Source organism: Gadus macrocephalus, chromosome 23, assembly GCF_031168955.1.
Source record: "Gadus macrocephalus chromosome 23, ASM3116895v1".
In the NCBI taxonomy this organism is placed as follows: Eukaryota; Metazoa; Chordata; class Actinopteri; order Gadiformes; family Gadidae; genus Gadus; species Gadus macrocephalus.
In genome coordinates, this window is record NC_082404.1 from 16798611 (window position 1) to 16820640 (window position 22030).

The 22030-nt window shown below is 43.4% G+C and overlaps 1 protein-coding gene across 4 annotated transcripts; it reads right to left on the reverse strand.

Moving 5' to 3' along the window:
• Window positions 1-3663: 3663 nt before the first annotated feature.
• Window positions 3664-21460, reverse strand: LOC132452638 (guanine nucleotide-binding protein G(olf) subunit alpha-like). Of its 4 annotated transcripts, XR_009524441.1 has the most exons (15): window positions 20605-21460; window positions 20094-20166; window positions 19916-19970; window positions 18424-18543; window positions 15809-15906; window positions 14384-14438; window positions 14166-14239; window positions 13040-13098; window positions 12344-12464; window positions 11412-11542; window positions 10179-10246; window positions 9584-9714; window positions 9215-9314; window positions 4366-4444; window positions 3667-4090 (listed from the first exon to the last, which is right to left on the reverse strand). XR_009524441.1 is itself a non-coding variant. In XM_060045361.1 (14 exons), the coding sequence occupies exons 1-13, from the start codon at window positions 20744-20746 to the stop codon at window positions 9242-9244; spliced, it is 1200 nt and encodes a 399-aa protein (XP_059901344.1). In that variant the 5' UTR covers window positions 20747-21460; the 3' UTR covers window positions 3664-4444; window positions 9215-9241. The 4 variants fall into 4 exon arrangements, 3 of the variants coding, with proteins under 3 accessions (XP_059901344.1, XP_059901343.1, XP_059901345.1); XM_060045361.1 differs by having other exon boundaries at window positions 3664-4444; XM_060045360.1 differs by lacking the exons at window positions 3667-4090; window positions 4366-4444 and having other exon boundaries at window positions 8604-9314.
• Window positions 21461-22030: the final 570 nt, after the last annotated feature.

Sequence of the window (22030 nt, forward strand, 5' to 3'; positions counted from 1 at the left end):
TTTCCATCATTGCCAATACGTTTTCTTTTTTTATTAGATCAATATTAATTTAAACAAAAATAAATAAATATAAAGAGAAAAGTCGACTCTCTCTAGCTTTCAATTCAATCTAAGTATTATTTAAAAAAACCTTTTAATGACAAAAAACCTTTTAATAACAAAACATTTTAATAACTCGTATTTTAAATGACCAAAGTCAATCAAACATCTGTGTGGTAAAATGCAACATTGTGTTTTTACACTTGGGGGAGTAAGAAAAGGGTGTCCGTTGTCTTCTTCACTAAACCATGTTCATTGGGCCAGTAACTGATAAGCCATCTTCACAAAAAAACATCTAGGTCATGTTTATTGTGAAGGAATTAGGATGTGTCTTGCTGTCACTGTTATTATTCTCATCCTTATTATAGAAAGAATAATAAATATTTTCTCTTTCTGTTCCAGAGAGATTATCTTCTAGCCCACTTTGGATCGTTTGGATCACATTAGGAGTCCTAGGGGTTCTAATGATCATTTTAATCATCACCATGTTACTTTTTTTAAACCTCCTGACTTTATGACCGGTACCATCAGACACAGCAGGGTCAGACTGGGTCGTAGGGACCAGGATTCAACGGTCACAAGTCATTTAGGGGAGCCTTGTTAGAGGGGCTGACCAGCTTCAGGGAAGAGGACAGTTGACAGACTGACGATTGGATGGCAATCAGGGAGGCAACTTCAGCACTACAGAGAGCCTAGCGTCAGCGGCGTTAGCTTAGCCCCCAGGCTCTCCTCCTCCTGGCGGTGGCGACCAGCTGGCTGCTCCCTGCTCTGGTCACTGAAAGTCCGCTGCTCAAATCGCGGCAAGCAGGAACTGCGCCAGGTACGGCACCAGCAGCGGCGCCTCGTGGAACTGAGGCAGCTTGGCCGGTGTGGGGGGGGGGGGGGGCGTCGGCGGCTGACAGCGGTTCCCCCGTCGTGCAGGGCTCATTAGGGCGGGCTGCACCTGCCCCCTCCTCTGTGGGCTCAGCCTTCACCTGTCATATTTAGTAAAGAAAGACACACCTCTACATTACAATAGAACCGTTTTAACCTTAGGCCGAGTCCAACCCTGCTTTGTCTGATGGTATGATGATAAAGTCAGGAGGTTTATCTCCTGACAAGACAACTTCCTCAGTCTTGTCCAGCCATGCTCCCTCACAAGAAGGACCTGTGTTAGAATCTGACGATGGGGACGATGTTCTCTGGGGGAAGCATTGATATACTGCCGATTCAGACGGCTGAGAGAGGAAGACAGAGACAATGACGGCACTGGGCAGTGTTGTGGTTCAGGCGGTCGTGTTACTGACGGGGCTGGTCGTCGTTCAGGGAGGTAAGCTGGACCGAATATAAACCGTCTCTCTGGCAAACCTAATATCAAGAGTTCTTCTATGTTTGGTTTGTTATGCTCGATATTTGGACTAGAACCAGGACTCAAACTATCTTTTTTTTCTAAAAATATAGCTCTTAGGTTTTACTTAGAATGTGGAAAATAATAAATGAAATACAAAATAAATAATGTATTTGACCTCATTTGAACTTTGCTCATACAGAAACCAAAGCTGTCTCTAAAGATTAAACCAGTTTCTCAGGTGGGTCAGGTGAGAGAAGGCGAGAGATAAGCAGACTGGGAAAGATAACATTAGTGTTGCTGAACAAAAAATAAAAAGCTAGAGAACATAAATCCGTCCTCTGGATTAGTTAAGAGGACACAGTTGGTCATTCACTCTCTCAGATTGTAGAGGTCTATAGGTCATGTTTTATGAGCGATTCAAGATAATTTTTAAATGAGTCGTCACTTATTATCAGTTATCACCATCAGAGTATTACTAATGGACCTGCTTCTAAAGTAAATGAAGAGTATGACTCCAACACCACTCTGTTCTCTGATCTCCAGACACCCAGGTGGGCTGTGTGTTTGGGGGGAGCTGTGTGCTGCCTTGCCGCTTCCAGCCAAACAGTGATACGATCCTCCACTGGGTCAAGAGGAATGGGAAGGACGTTCAGGTCCACTCCTACTACGATGACCTGGACCAACTGGGACACCAGGACCCTCTCTACAAGGGAAGGACCTCCCTGTTCCATGACCAGATCTCAGGGGGCAACGCATCCCTTGGTCTGTCCAGGGTGAACCTCCAGGACCAGGGCAGGTACCTGTGTTACGCCAGCACTTCACAGAACAACCAGGAGACCTTCGTCACCCTGACAGTGAGAGGTGAGCTCAAGTTCCAATTTAATATAATTTATATTCATATCAAAAATAATAATATTGAGGAAACTCTTTGAGTTTTTTGTTTCAATGTGGTACCATGTTGTTGCAGCTCCTGTTGCTGGATTGGATATTATGCTAGTGAACAACATTTTCACCTGTAAGTCTCGAGGAATCTACCCAAGACCACAGCTCACCTGGTCCGTCAGTTCTCGCCCGGCTACTGTCGCCCAGGACACAACCGAGGTCCATGAAGATTACCAGGGACTCTATGACATCAGCGGCTCCTTAAGGACTCTTTACAATGACACAGAATCTACCTACAGCTGCTCAGTTCAAAATGAACACAGTGCAAGGAAAGTCACAATCAGGCAAATCCGTAAGACTTTAAATCCAACAGGGCAACAGTCAGAAGTAAAATAGATTGTCAATGGCGGCAACTTAAAGTGGCCTGTCTAGCCCGCTAATAACATGAGAGAGTACTGCTGTTTTGTGAAATTATTATTGTGGTCTGATCTACTCCATCTTCATCGAAAAATGCCTGAAAAGTTGGACCATTGACGTTATTGGTCAGGGATTTTAATTGTACTACATCGGTCAAATTAGGAAAAATTGTGTCAGTGATCTCTCTTCAGATTTTATAACAATATATTGGGTCTCATTCGGTCCACCCACTCGTGTTTCTTTCTTCATCAGCTCCAATGCAAAGTGCTCCCAAGAGTGAGGTGTTACTCCCTTGTGACGCCTCGGGGCTCGATGACATCACCTGGACCTTCAACCACAACCAGACCATCCTCAGAAGACAAGCAGGACAAGAAAAGGTGGTGGAAACAGAGTGGCAGCAGCATGTAAGAAACCTGTCTGAATCAGGCAGCCTCCTGCTGTATGTGACCTCATCAGCCCAGAGTGAAGGGACGTACAGGTGTACTCTCAGGTACGCAGACGGAGAAGACGTAACCTTCATTGAACTGAAGATACTAGAGGACCCTATTGCAGGTAGGCTCTTGGTGAAAATACAAAAGCAATCTGTGAGATGCTAAAACATACGTGGTGTAAAAAAGCAACATTGTGTTTTTACACTTGGCTGATGCTTGGGGGAGTAAGGCAAGGGTGTCCGTTGCCTTCTTTACTAAACCATGTTCACTGGGCCAGTAACTGATAAGCCATCTTCAAAAATGTGTATCGGCCACGTTTATTGTGAAGGAATTAGGATCTGTCTAGCTTTCATTGTTATTATTCTCATCCTTATTATAGAAAGAATAATAAACATTTTCTCTTTCTGTTCCAGAGAGATCATCTAGCACACTTTGGATCGTCCCGACCGTAGTAATAGTCTTGCTACTAGTTTTCATTTTAATCCCCACCATCTATTATATAATAAAAAAGGTAAAAAAACTAGTTTCAATTTAATTTATTACATGTTTAATACACATTTTATCCACTGTGAATTTGTTGAGAAAGTTGGTTATTTCTTGGTAATTTATCAATGATGTGGGACTTTATAGTTTTACAAATCTGATTGGCATGAAGCTATTACTAATATAACTCTGTTTTTACTCTTAGATCAAAGAAATTCAACACTCTCCTCCGGAAGTCGTTCCCCTGTCTGGGGCAGAGGGTTAAACCTCCTGACTGTATGACCCGTCAGACACAGCGGGGTCAGACTGGGTCGTAGGGGCCAGGATTCAACGTTCACACGTCATTTAGGGGAGCGTTGTTAGAGGGGCTGACCAGCTTCAGGGAAGAGGACAGTTGACAGACTGACGATTGGATGGCAATCAGGGAGGCAACTTCAGCACTACAACTTCAGCACTACAGCAGGGACGTCCAATGGGCACCCTTCCAGGGGTGCAGACACGTGTATCTCTGGATGGATAGAGTTGAAGGACTTATCTTAACAACAGATATATTTCTACTTCGTCAAAAAGACATTGCTCACTATTTATTTTATGCATGACCTACGTGGTGTTAGTCTGCCCCGTTAATCGGATGGAAGAGCAACTTGAGCTGCATTTTGATGGTGTTAAAGTAAAGGTTGCTTCTATGATGATTTATTATGATCGTCCGCTTTATTTGTATTATACTGTAATAATTAGCCACTTTTATATATTTTAGGTAGCTATCTGTAAATGTTGTCTTACCATTTGTCTGTGTCTTCACTGCCTCACTGTGGATGGGTGTTGAAATGAGCTTCAGCTCAAACACACAATGCCTCTGGTGCTGCACAGATTGTAATGTTAAGTTAATGGTGACCACATCAAATGAAATAAATACATGTATATTTGAATCCTCTATTGCTTGTCATTTCCAATCTCCCTGCTGTTTCGTATTATTTTTTCTCTGAGCAAAGATACTTTTTAGGGTTGTTTGCTTTATTCATTGTGGTTTTCAGTTATAGCATCTAATCATTTAACAATGCTAGAGTAAAAACACTTTAAAATCAGCACGTAGGTAGGCCTAACTATAGGGACGTGTTGAACAAGAAAATTTGATATTTGCATTCATTTTAATGCATGCATATTGGTCAGGACAAAATCATGTATTTCAACAAAGAAAATCGAGAAAAAATAGAATCATTCCCTTTTTAAACTACTTTCGTGGCTATTCGAGTACATCTCTGAGTTTACGAGGCCCACCTGATTTCACCATGAAGTTCCTGACGGCGCAAAAGAGCTTTACCATAATAAGCAATGTAGATGCGCAATAGCTTTTTTATGGGAGGGTGGGAATTTCCGAACCAAGTCAATCCTAACCTCACCAAACTGGTTAGAATAAAGAGACATCCGAATTTAAAACAATTATGGTCATATATTTGGGTAATAACGGTACAGGGACATACAACGATCAAGCAAGAAACTACCAATAATCCATAAAAACAAACAAACAATGATCCGAGGCCTATCATAAAATGATCCGAGGCCTAAATGGGAATCCTCCCTGCGTCTCTCGAAAGGCTTCGCAAGGGCCAGCGCCCAAGAGGTGCACAAGCTGAAGGCCGACGCATTGACCATTGGATGACTTCTTACACACTTCGGTCAGGACCCTGAGAGCATCTGTGCCCCCCAATAAACTACAGTATGGGTTAACTAGATGGTAAACTATCGATGAACCTCCTCAGGATGTCATAATGGGGGTTGACGCCGTGCCTTATCGGATGGTCGCTTCTCGACGCTCCTCAGGGTCAAGAAAACAGGCCCATACCAACAGAAGGCACCTAGAGTCTAGCTCTGTTGGGTTTGGGCCTGTTGGGCGTCATGTGCCCTGTAGTGGAATTTTCCCACTACAGGGCACATGACGGGACTGCGTTTCTCCAAAGTGTGGAACCTCAGGGCACTCAACGTATGGTTACTTTATTGAAAAAGTTGACGCCACACACCGTAGTGTATAGGTTTCTGGGGAGCCGAACTGTTACACGGACGTGGACAAGAAATAGACAGCTTTTTTGAGTGCATCTGAGTTGAAACACTTCAAATATTACATGAGATATTATCTATCAATATTATAAAATATTACAAACACATAGGCTGCGTTACAGCAGAGTAACGCTAGCTACTCAGCTGCTGCAGAGCGTTACTACTCTGTTAATATTAAAATGTCGCTGGGGTGTAGACGGTTAGTCAGTGGTAACAGTTACCAGTGACTAACCGTCTACACCCCAGCGACATTTTAATATTAACATAAGATGACATACCTATATGTTGGGCTTACCTTCCCTCCTCTTTTCTCCGTTCAAGAATCGTTGCCCCTGATGTCTTCAGGGAAATTTAAAGGTCCCATGACATGCCACCAGGTGTGAGTGTAATCACACTCACACCTGGTGGTATTTTCATGGGACCTTTAAATTGTGTAAAGCTTTGTGAACTCTGTTCAGCATCACCGGCACTTAGTCAGTCTCTGACTTGTTGTGATGCGTATGCGTATAAATCGGTTATCCCTTCCCCACCTCCAGTGCGCATAGTGAGTGCCATAGGCAAGGGCATTTGTTTCGTCAAGGCAGAAAATTAGGAAGGGTGCCCGACAATTTTATATTTTTATTTATAAATTATTTCTGTTATTTCTTTCCTATAACGGCGACCAGCGGCCACCAGAAGGGGGCGTCCCCGAGACGAACGCCTATAAGGCCTATACCCAGCAATGCTATGTTCTAAAAAGGAAAAATCAAGATGACTTTAATGTATTTATTTATGTAACTTAGGTCTATCCCACAAAGCATCACTAAAAAAAACGATGTTTGGACTCTTCTGTGGTTCAGAAGGGTTAATTAACCTTGTAGTCATACCAACCGCCATGAAGGAAAGGCACAGAGTTCAGAGGTCAAAGCTTCAAAAGAGCAGACAGTAGTTATAAATAATTATAGAATTATGTACAAACTTTGATGAAAAGTTGATAGACACTTTAAAAGGATCTCATATCTATGCTCCATTAGTTATATGTATATATAGCTTACATATACATATACACAGCTCCATTAAGATTAGTCGACCACAGTTGGGGTTAGATACAGGTGGTAATTGTTACATACAGGTGTATTGTGCAGAGAAACCTATTTATTCAGCTCAGTCTCTGGATATATCATTTACAGTACATTTGCTGTTATTTATTAAGATAGAAAAGAAATCCCATTCACCAATTTGATTTAGAAAAAGGTCCCACAGAAATATATTAGTAAGAAACCAAGCCACCACTAGAGAGGGATCACATGTTGTACCTTTACACCAGGTTTAAATATTCTAGTGCTACATCAGTAGTGCATAAAAACATTACAACTCCCGCAGTAGCCTATAAAACCCTTTCCTAAAACACAGATAGATGCCAACAAATGTTTGTCTTAGCAAGGAAGATAAACAAATATAACATGACAAAGAAACATGCCCAGATCATGTTTCCAATTTATGAGTAAAAATGTGCTAACTAATAAAGGGCCTCATTTAACAGTGGAATTTCAAATACAAGTTAGGAGCTAACTGCAGGGATTGAATTATGATTCCATCTCTGTGGGGGGGGGGGGGGGGGGGGAGAAGACCAGGCCGGCCTTGCGCTTGGTTGTTAGCAGGGGGGGGGGGGGGGGGGGGGGGGGGGGGGGGGGGGCGCTGATAAGCCACTTCAGGTCGAAGCAAGACACGGTGTCTGGTTCGCCCTGTCTGGGCTTATTTTCCCGATAATGACCGGCGTTCCATTATCCTTTACTCAACGTCAATATTACTCTGTATGTGGAAGGGAAAATAGCTTTATTTGTAATTACAATATTATGCTGCTGTATTTTCAGAGACCCCCACAGATATTTGAGCTTGCTGCTTTCATGGGAGCCAGACCTCTCTCTATGGGAGCTCAGCTCCCACTGGCTCCCACCTAACTCGAACCCTGGCTAACTGTACCTTCTACATTAACCAGTTGGATTTCACCTCCAAGTTAGCAGCTCTACTGTTTATATTTATGAGTTGAGTTTCAACTACAATTAAGCAGCTAACTCTACCGTTTAAATTTAAGATTTGAGTTTCACCTACAAGTTATCAGCTAACTGTACCGTTTCTATTAAACATTTGAGTTTCAACAACAAGTAAGCAGCTAACCACGGTTTGTAATTTAACGCTGTTTTAAGCAATTCATTTTAGAGGCATTAGTCAAATGCTCTGAAACAATAGGAAATATATAGGGTATCAGTGGCCGTTGCCGGTCATTAATGAGCACACCAAATCACTTCATTCTGGGCGAATGAAATGATTGGGCGGCATACCAGTCTGTCTACCTACCTACCCGGCTGCCTTCGCACACTCTGCCTGTGGCCTCATTGCGATTGACCAACTCTACCATAAGGCTTGGCAGACCTACTGCTAAAGCTAGCGAGCCAGTGATTTGGGGGTGTGGCCTGAAAGGATGATGGAATTATTTCAGTTGGAAACTCTAAATCGAGCCTACTCTAGTGGGTTTCTCCAACTTGCCTACCCGAACTCAACAATGGAGTTTCCCTGTACTGTAGTTTAACATTTAACCGTTGAGCTCCAACTAGAACGAAGCGGGCTGTGCCTTGGGCAGAGACATGGGGGACACTAACATGCCGAGAGAATAAACGTTGTACATGTCATCAACAACATTCCGATTGTCCTATGAAATAAGAGAGATTTTACACGATGCTCTGGTTTTACACGATGCTCTGTGCACACGTAAATACGTGTCAAGAGAGCACACGCAAAAACCTCAATCTATAAGGATGCTCTCTAAACCATGCACCCTGCACCGTAAATGCATATACATGTATGTACACGTCAACTGTTAACGCGAGACGTTCAGTTAGTCAACATGACATGTTGAGATAGTTGACATTACATGTTGGTTAACGTCAAATTTTGAGTATGGTAACATGGCATGCTGACCAGGTTAATTCAAGTTATTTAATTGGACAGGTTAAGTAAATTGATAACATGTTGAGTGAGTTAATTGGACATGTTGAGTTATTCAGAAACACGTTTTGTAAGCCCAGCTGGCGGTATATTACAATTCCCTTCAAAACAAACTCCACCTGTATGTAGCACTACGTTCAGCTGTCCAGGAGTCACTATGTCAGGCTTGCGTGATATCATATAATAATCCTGGACTAGTAGTTATCTTTGACTAGTGTAGTTAATAATCCCAGCCGACAGCTGGTCGAAACATGCTTGAAAATAAACACCACCACTTTGTATAACATGAAGCATCTGTTAAAGCTACATCCTTTATATACAAATAAATAAAGAGGGCTCCCTATCTGTATTTAAATATATAAATAAACCCATAGACCCTTTTGTTTATAAATCGAATGCTAAGGTTGTAAAAAAACTCTTTTGAACTTTAGAATGGAGAGTTCAACTGGTTCATCCATCCATCATTCAGTGTTCATGCAGGATGACCTCTGACCCCTACCTGGATGGGTTAGACAGTCGATGAGCATTAAGATGACCTCTGACCCCTACCTGGATGGGTTAGCCAGTCGGAGAGCATTAAGATGACCCCTACCTGGATGGGTTAGCCAGTCGGAGAGCATTAAGATGACCTCTGCCCTCTACCTGGACAGGTAAGCAGGTTGCAGGGCATTAGGATGACCTCCGACATGTACCTGAATGGGTGAGCAGGTTTGAAGATGATAGAATGACCTGTGATGCATTTGCAGTCTGAGGCACATTGTGGGAAGAGGTCATCTCTCATCCGGAGCTGCATATTAACCACTGTTCAGGCGGGTCGGATCACTTTTTCAAATATAAATAGTACTCGTCTTTAATTATACATGGTCTATGTTATGGACTAACTAGAATGTTCCAGTCCGTTTCCTGATTGGTCAATGATGTGACCGGCTGATTCTCCAGGACCAATCACAAGAGCTCGTACTGTCGGAGGTGCATGCGCTGGATGATGTCTCGACAGTCCTGGAAGACTCTGCGGATGTTCTCCGTGTCCACGGCGCAGGTGAAGTGGGGATAGCAGTAGTGCTTCCCCTCTCCACTGGCTGTGCTGATTGTCTGAAACACACAAACAAGACTGTCACCTGATTGGACAACTCAACATGGCTCTGTAACCTGATTGGACAACTCAACATGACTCTGTAACCTGATTGGACAACTCAACATGGCTCTGTCACCTGATAGGACAACTCAACATGGCTCTGTAACCTGGTCAAATCGACAGCATGTTGTGAAACAACTGACAAAAACAACTGAAGGTTTGGTAGTTTATCATTTCATTTTCTAATTGTATTCAATATTCAAAGTGTCTGATGAGTATGTATTTTGTGTGTGAAAGTGTATTGTTATTTGTGTGTGTGTAATAGCTTAGTATTATGTGTGTAGTTTTGTATGATAGTGTGTAATAGTGTGTAGTTTTGTGTAACAGCGTGCTATAGGGTTTTGTAGTGAGCTGCAGGGTGTAGCATTGTGTTGTACTTTGTATAACTGTCTAATAGTGTGCGTCACAGTGTGTAAATTACCAGAAACTGGTCTCTTATGAAGAATTTTGCTCTCGTCACCAACGGGTCCTCACCAGCATCTGGTAAAGCTACACACACACACACACACACACACACACACACACACACACACACACACACACACACACACACACACACACACACACACACACACACACACACACACACACACACACACACACACACACTTTAGTAATGACACAGCAGAAGATAGCGAGCCAGAGGGCGATAAAGACGGTGCGTTATGATTGAAGGCAGTGGATCTATATCCTGTGTAACCCTCTCTCAGCTGCTATACACGATTGTAAACCCTGCTTGAGGTTTCAAATTGATGCCCAGTCGATGAATTATCCATTCATGGTTGTTTAATGTGATCAAACCCAAATTTGATTTCTTGATCACACTCGAGGGCTGTGGGGCGCCATATGGGCCACCACTAGAGGGCGCTGTGGGGAGCCATATGGGCCACCACTAGAGGGCGCTGTGGGGAGCCATATGGGCCACCACTAGAGGGCGCTGTGGGGAGCCATACGGGCCACCGCTAGAGGGCGCTCTTGGGCGCCATACGTGCCACCACTAGAGGGCGCTCTTGGGCGCCATACGGGCCACCACTAGAGGGGGGTGTGGGGTGACACACGGGCCACCACTAGAGGGGGCTGTGTGGCGCCATACGGGCCACTATTAGAGGGAGCTGTGGGTTGCCATACGTACACCCTACACCGTTTCTTAGCATTTGTTTATTTGTATCATGTCACTTACACATCATATGTATTGTTTCTGTTTTCGGTAATATGTCCAGAGACCAGGGATATAAATTAGCATTTTTGCTTAACTCAAGCATGTTTAATCTAGTATTTTTACTGATGTTTATTAACGTCCCTGTCCCTATGAATAAGCAAATGAATACAATTGATTATTGTGATTAGATATCAGAGGGAGGGCGAGTGTGAGCCTACTCTAGCTGTACTTTGAGCTGAGTTTTTTGCAATATAACTAAATATATATTCCATGATATAGTTCAAATAAAAGGCTTTCAAAAACAGACTTGACAGTAGTTAATACTTGCTAATTTAAATATTTCAATTATAAACTCTAGACTACAGAGTATAACATCTTTCAACAAGCATCACCACCCAAATACGTTCTCACCCAGACACATGAACAGATAAGACTGGTTAACGTAAACAGACCAGCGCCTTCGCTGCACACCCCCAGCATTAACTAGTTCCTTACCATCCACGGGCTGGGTGTACTGGGCGTAGTCAGGGAAGTAGTCCTCTAGTTTGGACTTTCCCGCCAGGATCTTATCGGCCAGCATGTCCTGTTTGTTCAGGAACAGAATGACCGAGATCGTCTTCAGAAACCTGAGGATCCAAAACAGAAGAAACACGTGTTGGCTAGCTGTCAATCAAAACGACACCCCTGTTAAATAGCTGTCAATCAAAATTATGAAGGTGACTGTACCGACTGTTTTATCGTAAGTCCCATATGAAGGTATCTTCCCTGACTGTTTCATATGACTGCAGTCACTTCATATAGGAGTTACTATAAAACAGTCAGTGGCACATGTACTGACTATTTTATAGTAATTCCTATATGAGGTCACTGTACTGACTGTTTTATGGTGACTTCTTTATGAATGTGACTATACTGACTGTTTCATATTAACTTCTAGATGAAGGTGACTATACTGACTGTTTCATATTAACTTCTACATGAAGGTGACTGTACTGACAGTTCTATAGTAGCCCCTACATAAGGGTGACTGTACTGACTGTTTTTATAGTAACTCCTATATGAAGTCACTGTACTGACTGTTTTATGGTAGGTCCTACATGAGTGTGACTGTACTGTCTGTTCTATAGTAACTTCTACATGAGGGTGACTGTACTGACTGTTCTATAGTAACTTCTACACGAGGGTGACTGTACTGACTGTTCTATAGTAGCCCCTACATAAGGGTGACTGTACTGACTGTTTTTATAGTAACTCCTATATGAAGTCACTGTACTGACTGTTTTATGGTAGGTCCTACATAAGGGTCACTGTACTGACTGTTCTATAGTAACCCCTTTATTAGGGCGACTGTACTGACTGTTTTATAGTAACCCCTTAATGAGGGCGACTGTACTGACTGACTAACGAGGTAATAGGTTGAATTGTACCGGTTTGTCCAGATGGATTTAAAAAGGTCCAGTGATTCTCGAAGCCGGTTGGTGGAGTTATCCTCTCTGATCACCATGTTGTAACTGCTGCTAGCTGCTACAAAGATGATGGCTGTCACATCTGTAGACAGACAGGAAGTCAGACACATACAGACAGGAAGTTGGATACAGACTGACGAGAAGTCAGACACATATAGAAAGACGTGTGGAGAACCGGTGAAGAATAAAGGTTTCTGTGTATTAAGTATTAGAGAAAAGCCTGCATAACCCCCAACCCTGTACTAAACTTAATCCATTTCTAACGCTAACCAATTTCTAACAACAGGTACTACCACTACTTTAGGCTAGGTTTGGTCTCTTGATCTGACCCTTCCACAGTGAACTCAAACACTCATACACAAACTTAACTCTTTGGTTGACTAGCCTGCTCATCTAGACGGACAGATAGACAGCCAGGGAGAGAGAGAGGTAGATAGACATGTGACAGACAGGTCAACGGACAGGTTGACAGACACGTTGACAGACAGATAGAAAGACCGAAAGACAGGTATACAGACCGGTTCTGTAGATAGACAGGTGTACAGATAAAAAGACAGATAAACAGGTTGGTAAACAGGTAAACAGACAGGTTAGGAGACACATTATAGACAGGCAGACAGACATGTAGATAGAGAGAGAGACATGTAACATTCTCACCGTTAAAGCACTGAATCCATTTCCTCCGTTCATCTCTTTGCCCTCCAACGTCAAACATACTGAGGGAGACAGATGGCGGCAGGGTTAGATACATGGGAGGGTTAGATAAAGATAGAGGGTTAGATAAAGAGAGAGGCAGGGTTAGATACATGGGAGGGTTAGATAAAGATAGAGGGTTAGATAAAGAGAGAGGCAGGGTTAGATACATGGGAGGGTTAGATAAAGATAGAGGGTTAGATACATGGGAGGGTTAGATTCATGGGAGGGTTAGATACATGGGAGGGTTAGATAAAGATAGAGGGTTAGATACATGGGAGGGTTAGATACATGGGAGAGTTAGATACATGGGAGGGTTAGATAAAGATAAAGGGTTAGATAAAGATAGAGGGTTAGATACATGGGAGGGTTAGATACATGGGAGGGTTAGATAAAGAAAGAGGGTTAGATAAGGATAGAGGGTTAGGGTTAGATAAATATAAAGGCCCACAGGTGAATAACTAACTCACTGAAAGAGGTAGAATAACTAACTCACTTAAAGAGGTCGACTAACTAACTCGCTTAAAGAGGTAGACCAACTAACTCACTTAAAGAGGTAGACCAACTAACTCACTTAAAGAGGTAGACCAACTAACTCACTTAAAGAGGTAGACCAACTAACTCACTTAAAGAGGTAGACCAACTAACTCACTTAAAGAGGTAGACCAACTAACTCACTTAAAGAGGTAGACCAACTAACTCACTTAAAGAGGTAGACCAACTAACTCACTTAAAGAGGTAGACCAACTAACTCACTTAAAGAGGTAGACCAACTAACTCACTTAAAGAGGTAGACCAACTAACTCACTTAAAGAGGTAGACCAACTAACTCACTTAAAGAGGTAGACCAACTAACTCACTTAAAGAAGTAGACCAACTAACTCACTTAAAGAGGTAGACCAACTAACTCACTTAAAGAGGTAGACCAACTAACTCACTTAAAGAGGTAGACCAACTAACTCACTTAAAGAGGTAGACCAACTAACTCACTTAAAGAGGTAGACCAACTAACTCACTTAAAGAGGTAGACCAACTAACTCACTTAAAGAGGTAGACCAACTAACTCACTTAAAGAGGTAGACTAACTCACTGAAAGTTGACTTTATCCACTTGAAACCTGGTCTCAATGATCCCTGAAGTCAGAACTCGGCAGCGCAGAAGATCCTGGAGCCAGAACACATTTTACCTTCATTGATTGGTGGTACAAATGAGATCTTAATTATATATTAATATCAAGATATTTAGTATTAGTACGAGCATTAGTAGAAGCAGTGATAGCAGTAGTATAGTAGAGTATATATATCTTACCTGATCGGTCGGAATGTAGTCAACACTTCTGATATGGTCCAACTTCTCCAGAAAACTGCACACACACACACACACACACACACACACACACACACACACACACACACACACACACACACACACACACACACACACACACACACACACACACACACACACACACACTTTAAATAATTGTATGAAGAATATTTGAAAAACAGCCTGATTTAACATACATTGTCATAGATAAATAAAATCTAGAGCCAAGTCGAGGCCAAGGTAAGTCTGTCTTGTAATTGTACAAATGAAGACTTTCCATTGTAAGCCACACGTTAAAAGTTAAAACACAACTAAAAACAAAAGCTCGGAGATTCTAATATGGGTCATATTTTACTACAAATATGACCCACTACGCCTTATACCAACACTTCTCCGAATAAATGAGGTGATAAATATATGAATAAATGTAAATGTGTGGATAAATATACATTACACATTTGTCAATATATTGATATATATAAATATTTGTAATTTTTTTAAGGACGTTTTTATTTATTACTTACTTTTAATATTTTCTACTACTTTTATTTCATATTGCCAAATCCATTTATTTAACGTCACATTAATTACATAATACAACATTTATTTATTTAATGCAACATTTCCATCTGGTGTATGCAAATGAGTGGGCTTGGTTATCTCAGACCACATGGTGTCATTGCTGAAGTGGTTACTATGGGTTTTGATAGAAAACCACTCAAAATCACTGCACATAACATTAGCTTAATGTTCTTATGGCGAAAAATCTGTAGTTTAGCTGATTACTCCCTAACTCTGATCTAACCCTGACCTAACCTCTGACGTAACCCTGACCTAACCCTAACCTAACCTCGCACAACATCTGGTGATGTTCACACAACAAACTAAAGGTGATGAACCATGAGGCTCATGGTTCAAGTGTGGCAGGACGCCGGTGTGTGTTGGTGTGTGAGTCTTACTATTGCAGCCTGGTGTGTGTTGGTGTGTGTGTCTATCTATTGCAGGCTGGTGTGTGTTGGTGTGTGTGTCTATCTATTGCAGCCTGGTGTGTGTTGGTGTGTGTGTCTTACTATTGCAGCCTGGTGTGTGTTGGTGTGTGTGTCTTACTATTGCAGGCTGGTGTGTGTTGGTGTGTGTGTCTTACTATTGCAGCCTGGTGTGTGTTGGTGTGTGTGTCTTACTATTTCAGGCTGGTGTGTGGTGGTGTGTGTGTGTCTATCTATTGCAGGCTGGTGTGTGTTGGTGTGTGTGTCTTACTATTGCAGGCTGGTGTGTGTTGGTGGGTGTGTCTATCTATTGCAGGCAGGTGTGTGTTGGTGGGTGTGTCTATCTATTGCAGGCAGGTGTGTGTTGGTGGGTGTGTCTATCTATTGCAGGCTGGTGTGTGGTGGTGTGTGTGTGCCTTACTATTGAGCACAGTCGATGAGCTGGTACTCGTTGGAGCGCTCGAAGCACACCTTCACGCCCTCGTCCACCCACAGCTTGTCCACGTTCTCAAAGAACTCCTGGGGGGCCGGAGAGGGGAGGGGTTCAACAGAACAAGGGCACATGACCATGAGTCACATGACCATGAATCACATGACCATGGGTCACATGACCATGAATCACATGACCATGAGTCACATGAACATGGGTCACATGACCACGAATCACATGACCATGGGTCACATGACCACGAATCACATGACCACGAATCACATGACCATGGGTCACATGACCACGAATCACATGACCACGGGTCACATGACCACGAATCACATGACCACGGGTCACATGACCACGAATCACATGACCACGGGTCACATGACCACGAATCACATGACCACGGGTCACATGACCATGAATCACATGACCATGGGTCACATGACCATGAATCACATGAACATGGGTCACATGACCATGAATCACATGAACGTGGGTCACATGACCATGAATCACATGAACGTGGCTCAGTACATCTCGAGGGAAGAACTTGTCGAAGGGCCCATCTGGACCTTTCCATCACACCAGTGTTCAGTGAGGCTCACACTGCAGAACCTTTGACCCGATTCTGATGTCACAGACTTCCACACTCATTTTCCCGTCACAGAATAATCAGTGAAAGAACCCGGAAGAACCCTGGTTCTGTCAACTGCCATGGTCCTCAGATGTGAGGGGTTCCAGGTCAAGATTATAATGCATTAATTCTGGACGAAGCAGATTTATACTGACCAATTAGTTTGGGTCAGAAAGAGTTCGGGCTCCTAACACATTGCATAGGGTTAGGGTTAGACCTCACACAGTACATAGTGTCAGGGTTAGTCCTAACACATTACATAGGCTCAGGGTTAGACCTCACACAGTACATAGGCTCAGGGTTAGACCTCACACAGTACATAGGCTCAGGGTTAGTCCTAACACATTAAGTAGGCTCAGGGTTAGTCCTAACACATTAAGTAGGCTCAGGGTTAGTCCTAACACATTACATGGGCTCAGGGTTTGTCCTAACGCGATGCCGGAGGTTGAAGTAGGAACAAAGAGGCAGGTTGGAAAACACATGAGGGTTTTGTTTTGTCTCCGGTGTCCTGAGGGATGTTTGGATAATTAGACCTCAGGTGACCGCGAGACAGAGAGATTCCCATGTTACCTCATTATATCACATCATTAGAGTCATTTAAACAAACAGCCCTTAACAAACTATCGCGTTGGCATGACACTGTCTTAAAGACACAAACACCACCTCCTCCCCCGGCTGCTATACCTTCTGCAGAGAACCCAGGTGTCCGTAGTGTCTGTATCAATAAAGTTATTACCAATATTGATGATGAAATGATAAATCCAAAGATACAAGGCACCTTTGTATTTGGTAATAAGAAAGAACCTTTAAACGTTTGTATTTGAACGCTTACTGTTCTGCTCTTTCAAAATTTAAATGTTTCACCTCAGGTTGAACTGCTTACCTGATTATAACAAGCGAGTCTCTCTATGCCTGTGAGTCTAGCTCTACTGAGTCTAGATAAAGTCTAGCTCTACTGAGTCTAGCTCTACTGAGTCTAGATAAAGTCTAGCTCTACTGAGTCTAGCTGTACTAAGTCTAGATAAAGTCTAGCTCTACTGAGTCTAGCTGTACTGAGTCTAGCTCTACTGAGTCTATCTCCAGGTAGTCTAGCTCTACTGAGTCTAGCTCTACTGAGTCTAGCTGTACTGAGTCTAGCTCTACTGAGTCTATCTCCAGGTAGTCTAGCTCTACTGAGTCTAGCTCTACTGAGTCTAGCTGTACTGAGTCTAGCTCTACTGAGTCTATCTCCAGGTAGTCTAGCTCTACTGAGTCTAGCTGTACTGAGTCTAGCTGTACTGAGTCTAGCTCTACTGAGTCTAGATAGAGTATAGCTATACTGAGTCTAGCTGTACTGAGTCTAGATAAAGTCTAGCTCTACTGAGTCTAGCCCTACTGAGTCTAGATAGAGTCTAGCTCTACTGAGTCTAGATAGAGTCTAGCTCTACTGAGTCTATCTCCAGGTAGTCTAGCTCTAGCGAGTCTATCTCTACTGAGTCTAGCTCTACTGAGTCTACTATCACTGAGTCTATCTCTATGTAGTCTAGCTCTTGTGAGTCTAGGTATAGTGCGTCTAGCTCTAGTGAGTCTAGCTTACACTTAGGGCTAACAAACCTCTCATCTTAAAGAGCCTCTCATCTTACTCTGGCATTTTTATAGCATGCGTACTGAATTATTTGCACTGTCCCTCAAACAAAGTAAAGTGAACCCTGGGTTCTGGCTAGGGCTAACCCAGGAGAGCTGTGATGTTTAGCCAACTGAGTAACCAGGATCCCGGGCCCGTGGGGCCGCCTCTTTAAACAAACCCACTGAGGTGTCTGACATGACACGACCCAAGGGGCGTCATTTACAATGGTTACTAACTCTCTCTCTGTGTGTGTGTGTGTGTGTGTGTGTGTGTGTGTGTGTGTGTGTGTGTGTGTGTGTGTGTGTGTGTGTGTGTGTGTGTGTGTGTGTGTGTGTGTGTGTGTGTGTGTGTGTGTGTCACCTCAGTGTATTCGAAGTCAGAGAGCGGTGCGATGCTCTTGATGTAGTCGATTCTGGGTTGGTTGGCAGGGTTACCCACTGGGATAGGGGGAGTCAGAGTGCCCATGGCTGTTATGATCGCCTGAAAGGCAAACAGAAAGCACCATTTTCTGACAGAGAAACTTTAAACAAAATCGTTTTAAAGGAACAATTTAAAACACAATTGTCTGAAAGAACAACAAAAAAAACAATAGTTTTATTTATTTTATTTCAAAATCATTTTAAGAACCAACTTAAATCTAAATCTTCTGAAAGACCCACTTAAAACAAAATCAGTTTAGGGACCAACTTAAAACAAATCGCCTGAAAGACCAACTTAAAACACAATTGTCTTAAAGACTAACTTAAAACATAATCGTCTGAAGGACCTACACACTACTGAATAGGAAGGATGTAGCACCCAATAACTTCAAAAGTAGAAGGAAAAAGTACAGGAAAGAAATGATGCTTTGAGATTTCACTTCATCTCTGAAAGACAAGGAATGGGTCTTGGATCAGGTCTGTGTTTCTCATCCCTTGGACCAGAACTGTGTTGTTCATCTCTTGGACCGGGACTTGGGGTCTCAACTTCCCAGTTTGGGGTACTTCGCACTAAACCCAGGAGGGAAAGGCCTTGAATCTGAGGAAATCTGTGTGGATCTGTGGTCAATAAAAGCCAGGAAGAGAACTAACTAATATGAACGCTAGCGTGACTGCTGTAGAGCCCAGTCTCCCCTAAGCTAATCACTCTTAGGAGTCTCTCCTTCTACGCTGGGGGGCAGACCTTCTGGGAGGAAACGGAGCAGGAAACCATGACGACAAGGGGCGGAGTCACAACCCGTTTCCTGTTTTTTTGTTGCGGAGATATTCCTCCGAAGAGAAACGCATCGGTGGATTTCTGCCGTAGCTCCACGGTGTTGATTGGAAATCTTTACAGACACATTTTATCTGAACATCTTTCCATCCAAAGGGGAATAGTTCCAGATGAGTTTGTGTTTGCTAGCCAATTAAAAAAACGCACAGATACACGCCCCCTGCAACATGATTGGTTGAAACAAATATTCAGGTGGAAGTAAATTAAACGCCCGGTTGACTCAGATTTGAGGCAGCCTGTTTGATGTCAGTTGATTAATCATTAATCGGATTTGTGAGACTACATTTAACCTAATCTGTTAAATCTTTAGGGTCGTGCATGTTTGGGTTGTTTGTGGTTAAGGTCTTTCGTTGTTGGGTTTGTGGTTAGTGTTGTCTGGGTTGTTTTTTCAAGGTTAGGGTTAGGGTTAGGTTAGGTTAGGATTAGGGTTAGGCTAGGTTCGAGTTATTCGAGTCATTCATGGTTATGGTGGTTAGTGGTTGGGGCAATGTGGTTGGGGTCGTTAGGGGTTGGGGTCGTTAGGGCTTGGGGTCGTTAGGGCTTGGGGTCATATGGTTGTGGTCGTTCATGTTGGGGTCAATCATCACGTCATGTCACTCACCACGATGGCGTCCTTTACATTCTTCCTGATGTCTTGCCCCCTCTCCTTCTTCTCCCTGGAGAACACACAAAGCGTTTGGGTGAGGCCACTTCCCCTGAAGTCACGCCATGAGCACAATACTCGTGTTGAGTGGATATTGTGTTTGGTGTTGCCATAGCGGTTCCGACGAGCTACTTACTCATCATCGAAACCGTCAACGTGGAGAATCCTCATCTGCTTGACAATGGTACTCTTCCCGGACTCTCCTGCTCCTACACACGCAAACACACACACACACACACACACACACACACACACACACACACACACACACACACACAGTTGGACACCACATCATCATCATCTTCTCCAACACAACCGTTGAGTTCTCCATCGTCATGTTCACAGAGTTCTTCATCAACATGTTAACAGAGTTCTCCAAAAACATGTTAACAGAGTATTCCATCATCATGTTAACAGAGTTCTACAGCATCATGTTAACACAGTTCTACACCATCATGTTAACATAGTTCTCCATCTTCATGTTAACAGAGTTCTCCAGTTAACAGAGTTCTCCATCATCATGTTAACAGAATTCTCCATCATGTTAACAGAGTTCTCCACAATGATAAAATAGTTCTCCATCATCATGTTAACAGAGTTCTCCATAGTCACGTTAACTGAATTCTCCCCCTTCATCATTTCGTTACCTAGCAGCAGGAGTCTGTGCGTTGCTTTATACGACTGGCGCTCTTTCTGAAGTTGCTTCTCGATCTTCTTGTTGGCCTCTCTCCGATTCTTCTCGTCGAGACGTTGGTCCTCTGTCTGACTGCCCCCTCCCAGACAGCCCATAATAACTCTTCCTTAGGACGGACAACCACCTTCCGCGTACTCGTAGAGGAGAATCCACCGCCCGTTACACGGCAGGCATGGTGGTGGACGCCCTGCTGTGAAGAGACGTTCCCCGGTCCAAGGCCCGGCAGCACGGGGGTCTACCGGAGAAACGCCCTACGCCCTCCCGTCGGCAACAACAGAACACGGAGAATCTTTATCCTTGTTTGACACTGTCGTCCACGTCAGCCCACAACATCGGCATGGACCGGCGGACGGAAGGCTCCTGCCGGTCCGACGGAGCTTATAAAGGCAGTACTGTAGCGGTCCGGCTCAGTACATGGTCCTGGGGCGGTCCAGCTCAGTACATGGTCCTATTGCGGTCCGGCTCAGTACAAGGTCCTATAGCTGTCCAGCTCAATATGGTCCTACAGCGACCCAGCGGCGTACATGGTCCTATTAAGGTCCGGTCCGGCTCAGTACATGATCATGTAGCGGTCCAGTAAACGGTCCAATAGCGGTTCGGTCCAGGTAGTCCTGCACGGCGTCCGGTTCAGATGGTCCTGCACAGCGGTCCGGTTCTTCTGAGAAGCGGCATATATGTGGTCGAGTCCCGCCCAGCTGCAGGTGATGTCGGATGGGTGAGACTCGGCACCTCGTAGCAGCGATCTCTCAGTCCGCCTCCTTCCTCACCCTACATATCGTCCTTCTTCTCGCCTCCTCCTCCCCTCCGCCTCCAATACCGTAAACAACCTAATAGCGCGACCGTGTGTTGAGGTGTTTCAAATCAAAGCGCAGGACACTGCTGCTGACCCCGTATCGGAAATGATTTGCATTTCTGAATGCAAGTAACGATAAGTTGCGCGGTACAGTTGCAATCTGGTAGAGGAGCACCTCCGTTGAAGGTACCAGTTCAGGTGGAGGAAAATTATGGCAACTTAGTTTTATTTTTATTTATTTATTTATAGTCAAATTAAAAAGATGCTGTATCGAAGATTTAGGAGAAATTGTCTGTTTCGACGAATTTCTAACCATCAGGGTATCTCTTATTTTTAAAAAGATGCACTATTCGGCTCTTCTCTACTCTCTTCATGACTCAGTGCAGATCTTAACTTTCGAAGCGATCATACTTTTAACCGTCAGAATTTCATGCATTCATGGGGGTTATATCCAGTGGTGGGTAGAGTAGGTCTATACTCAAGTAAAAGTTCAAAGACTTCCTTCAAAATCGACTTGAGTTAAAGTAAAGTAAATATTCAAGTTTGGAAAACCTACTTGAATAAGAATAAAAAAGTACTTTGTAAC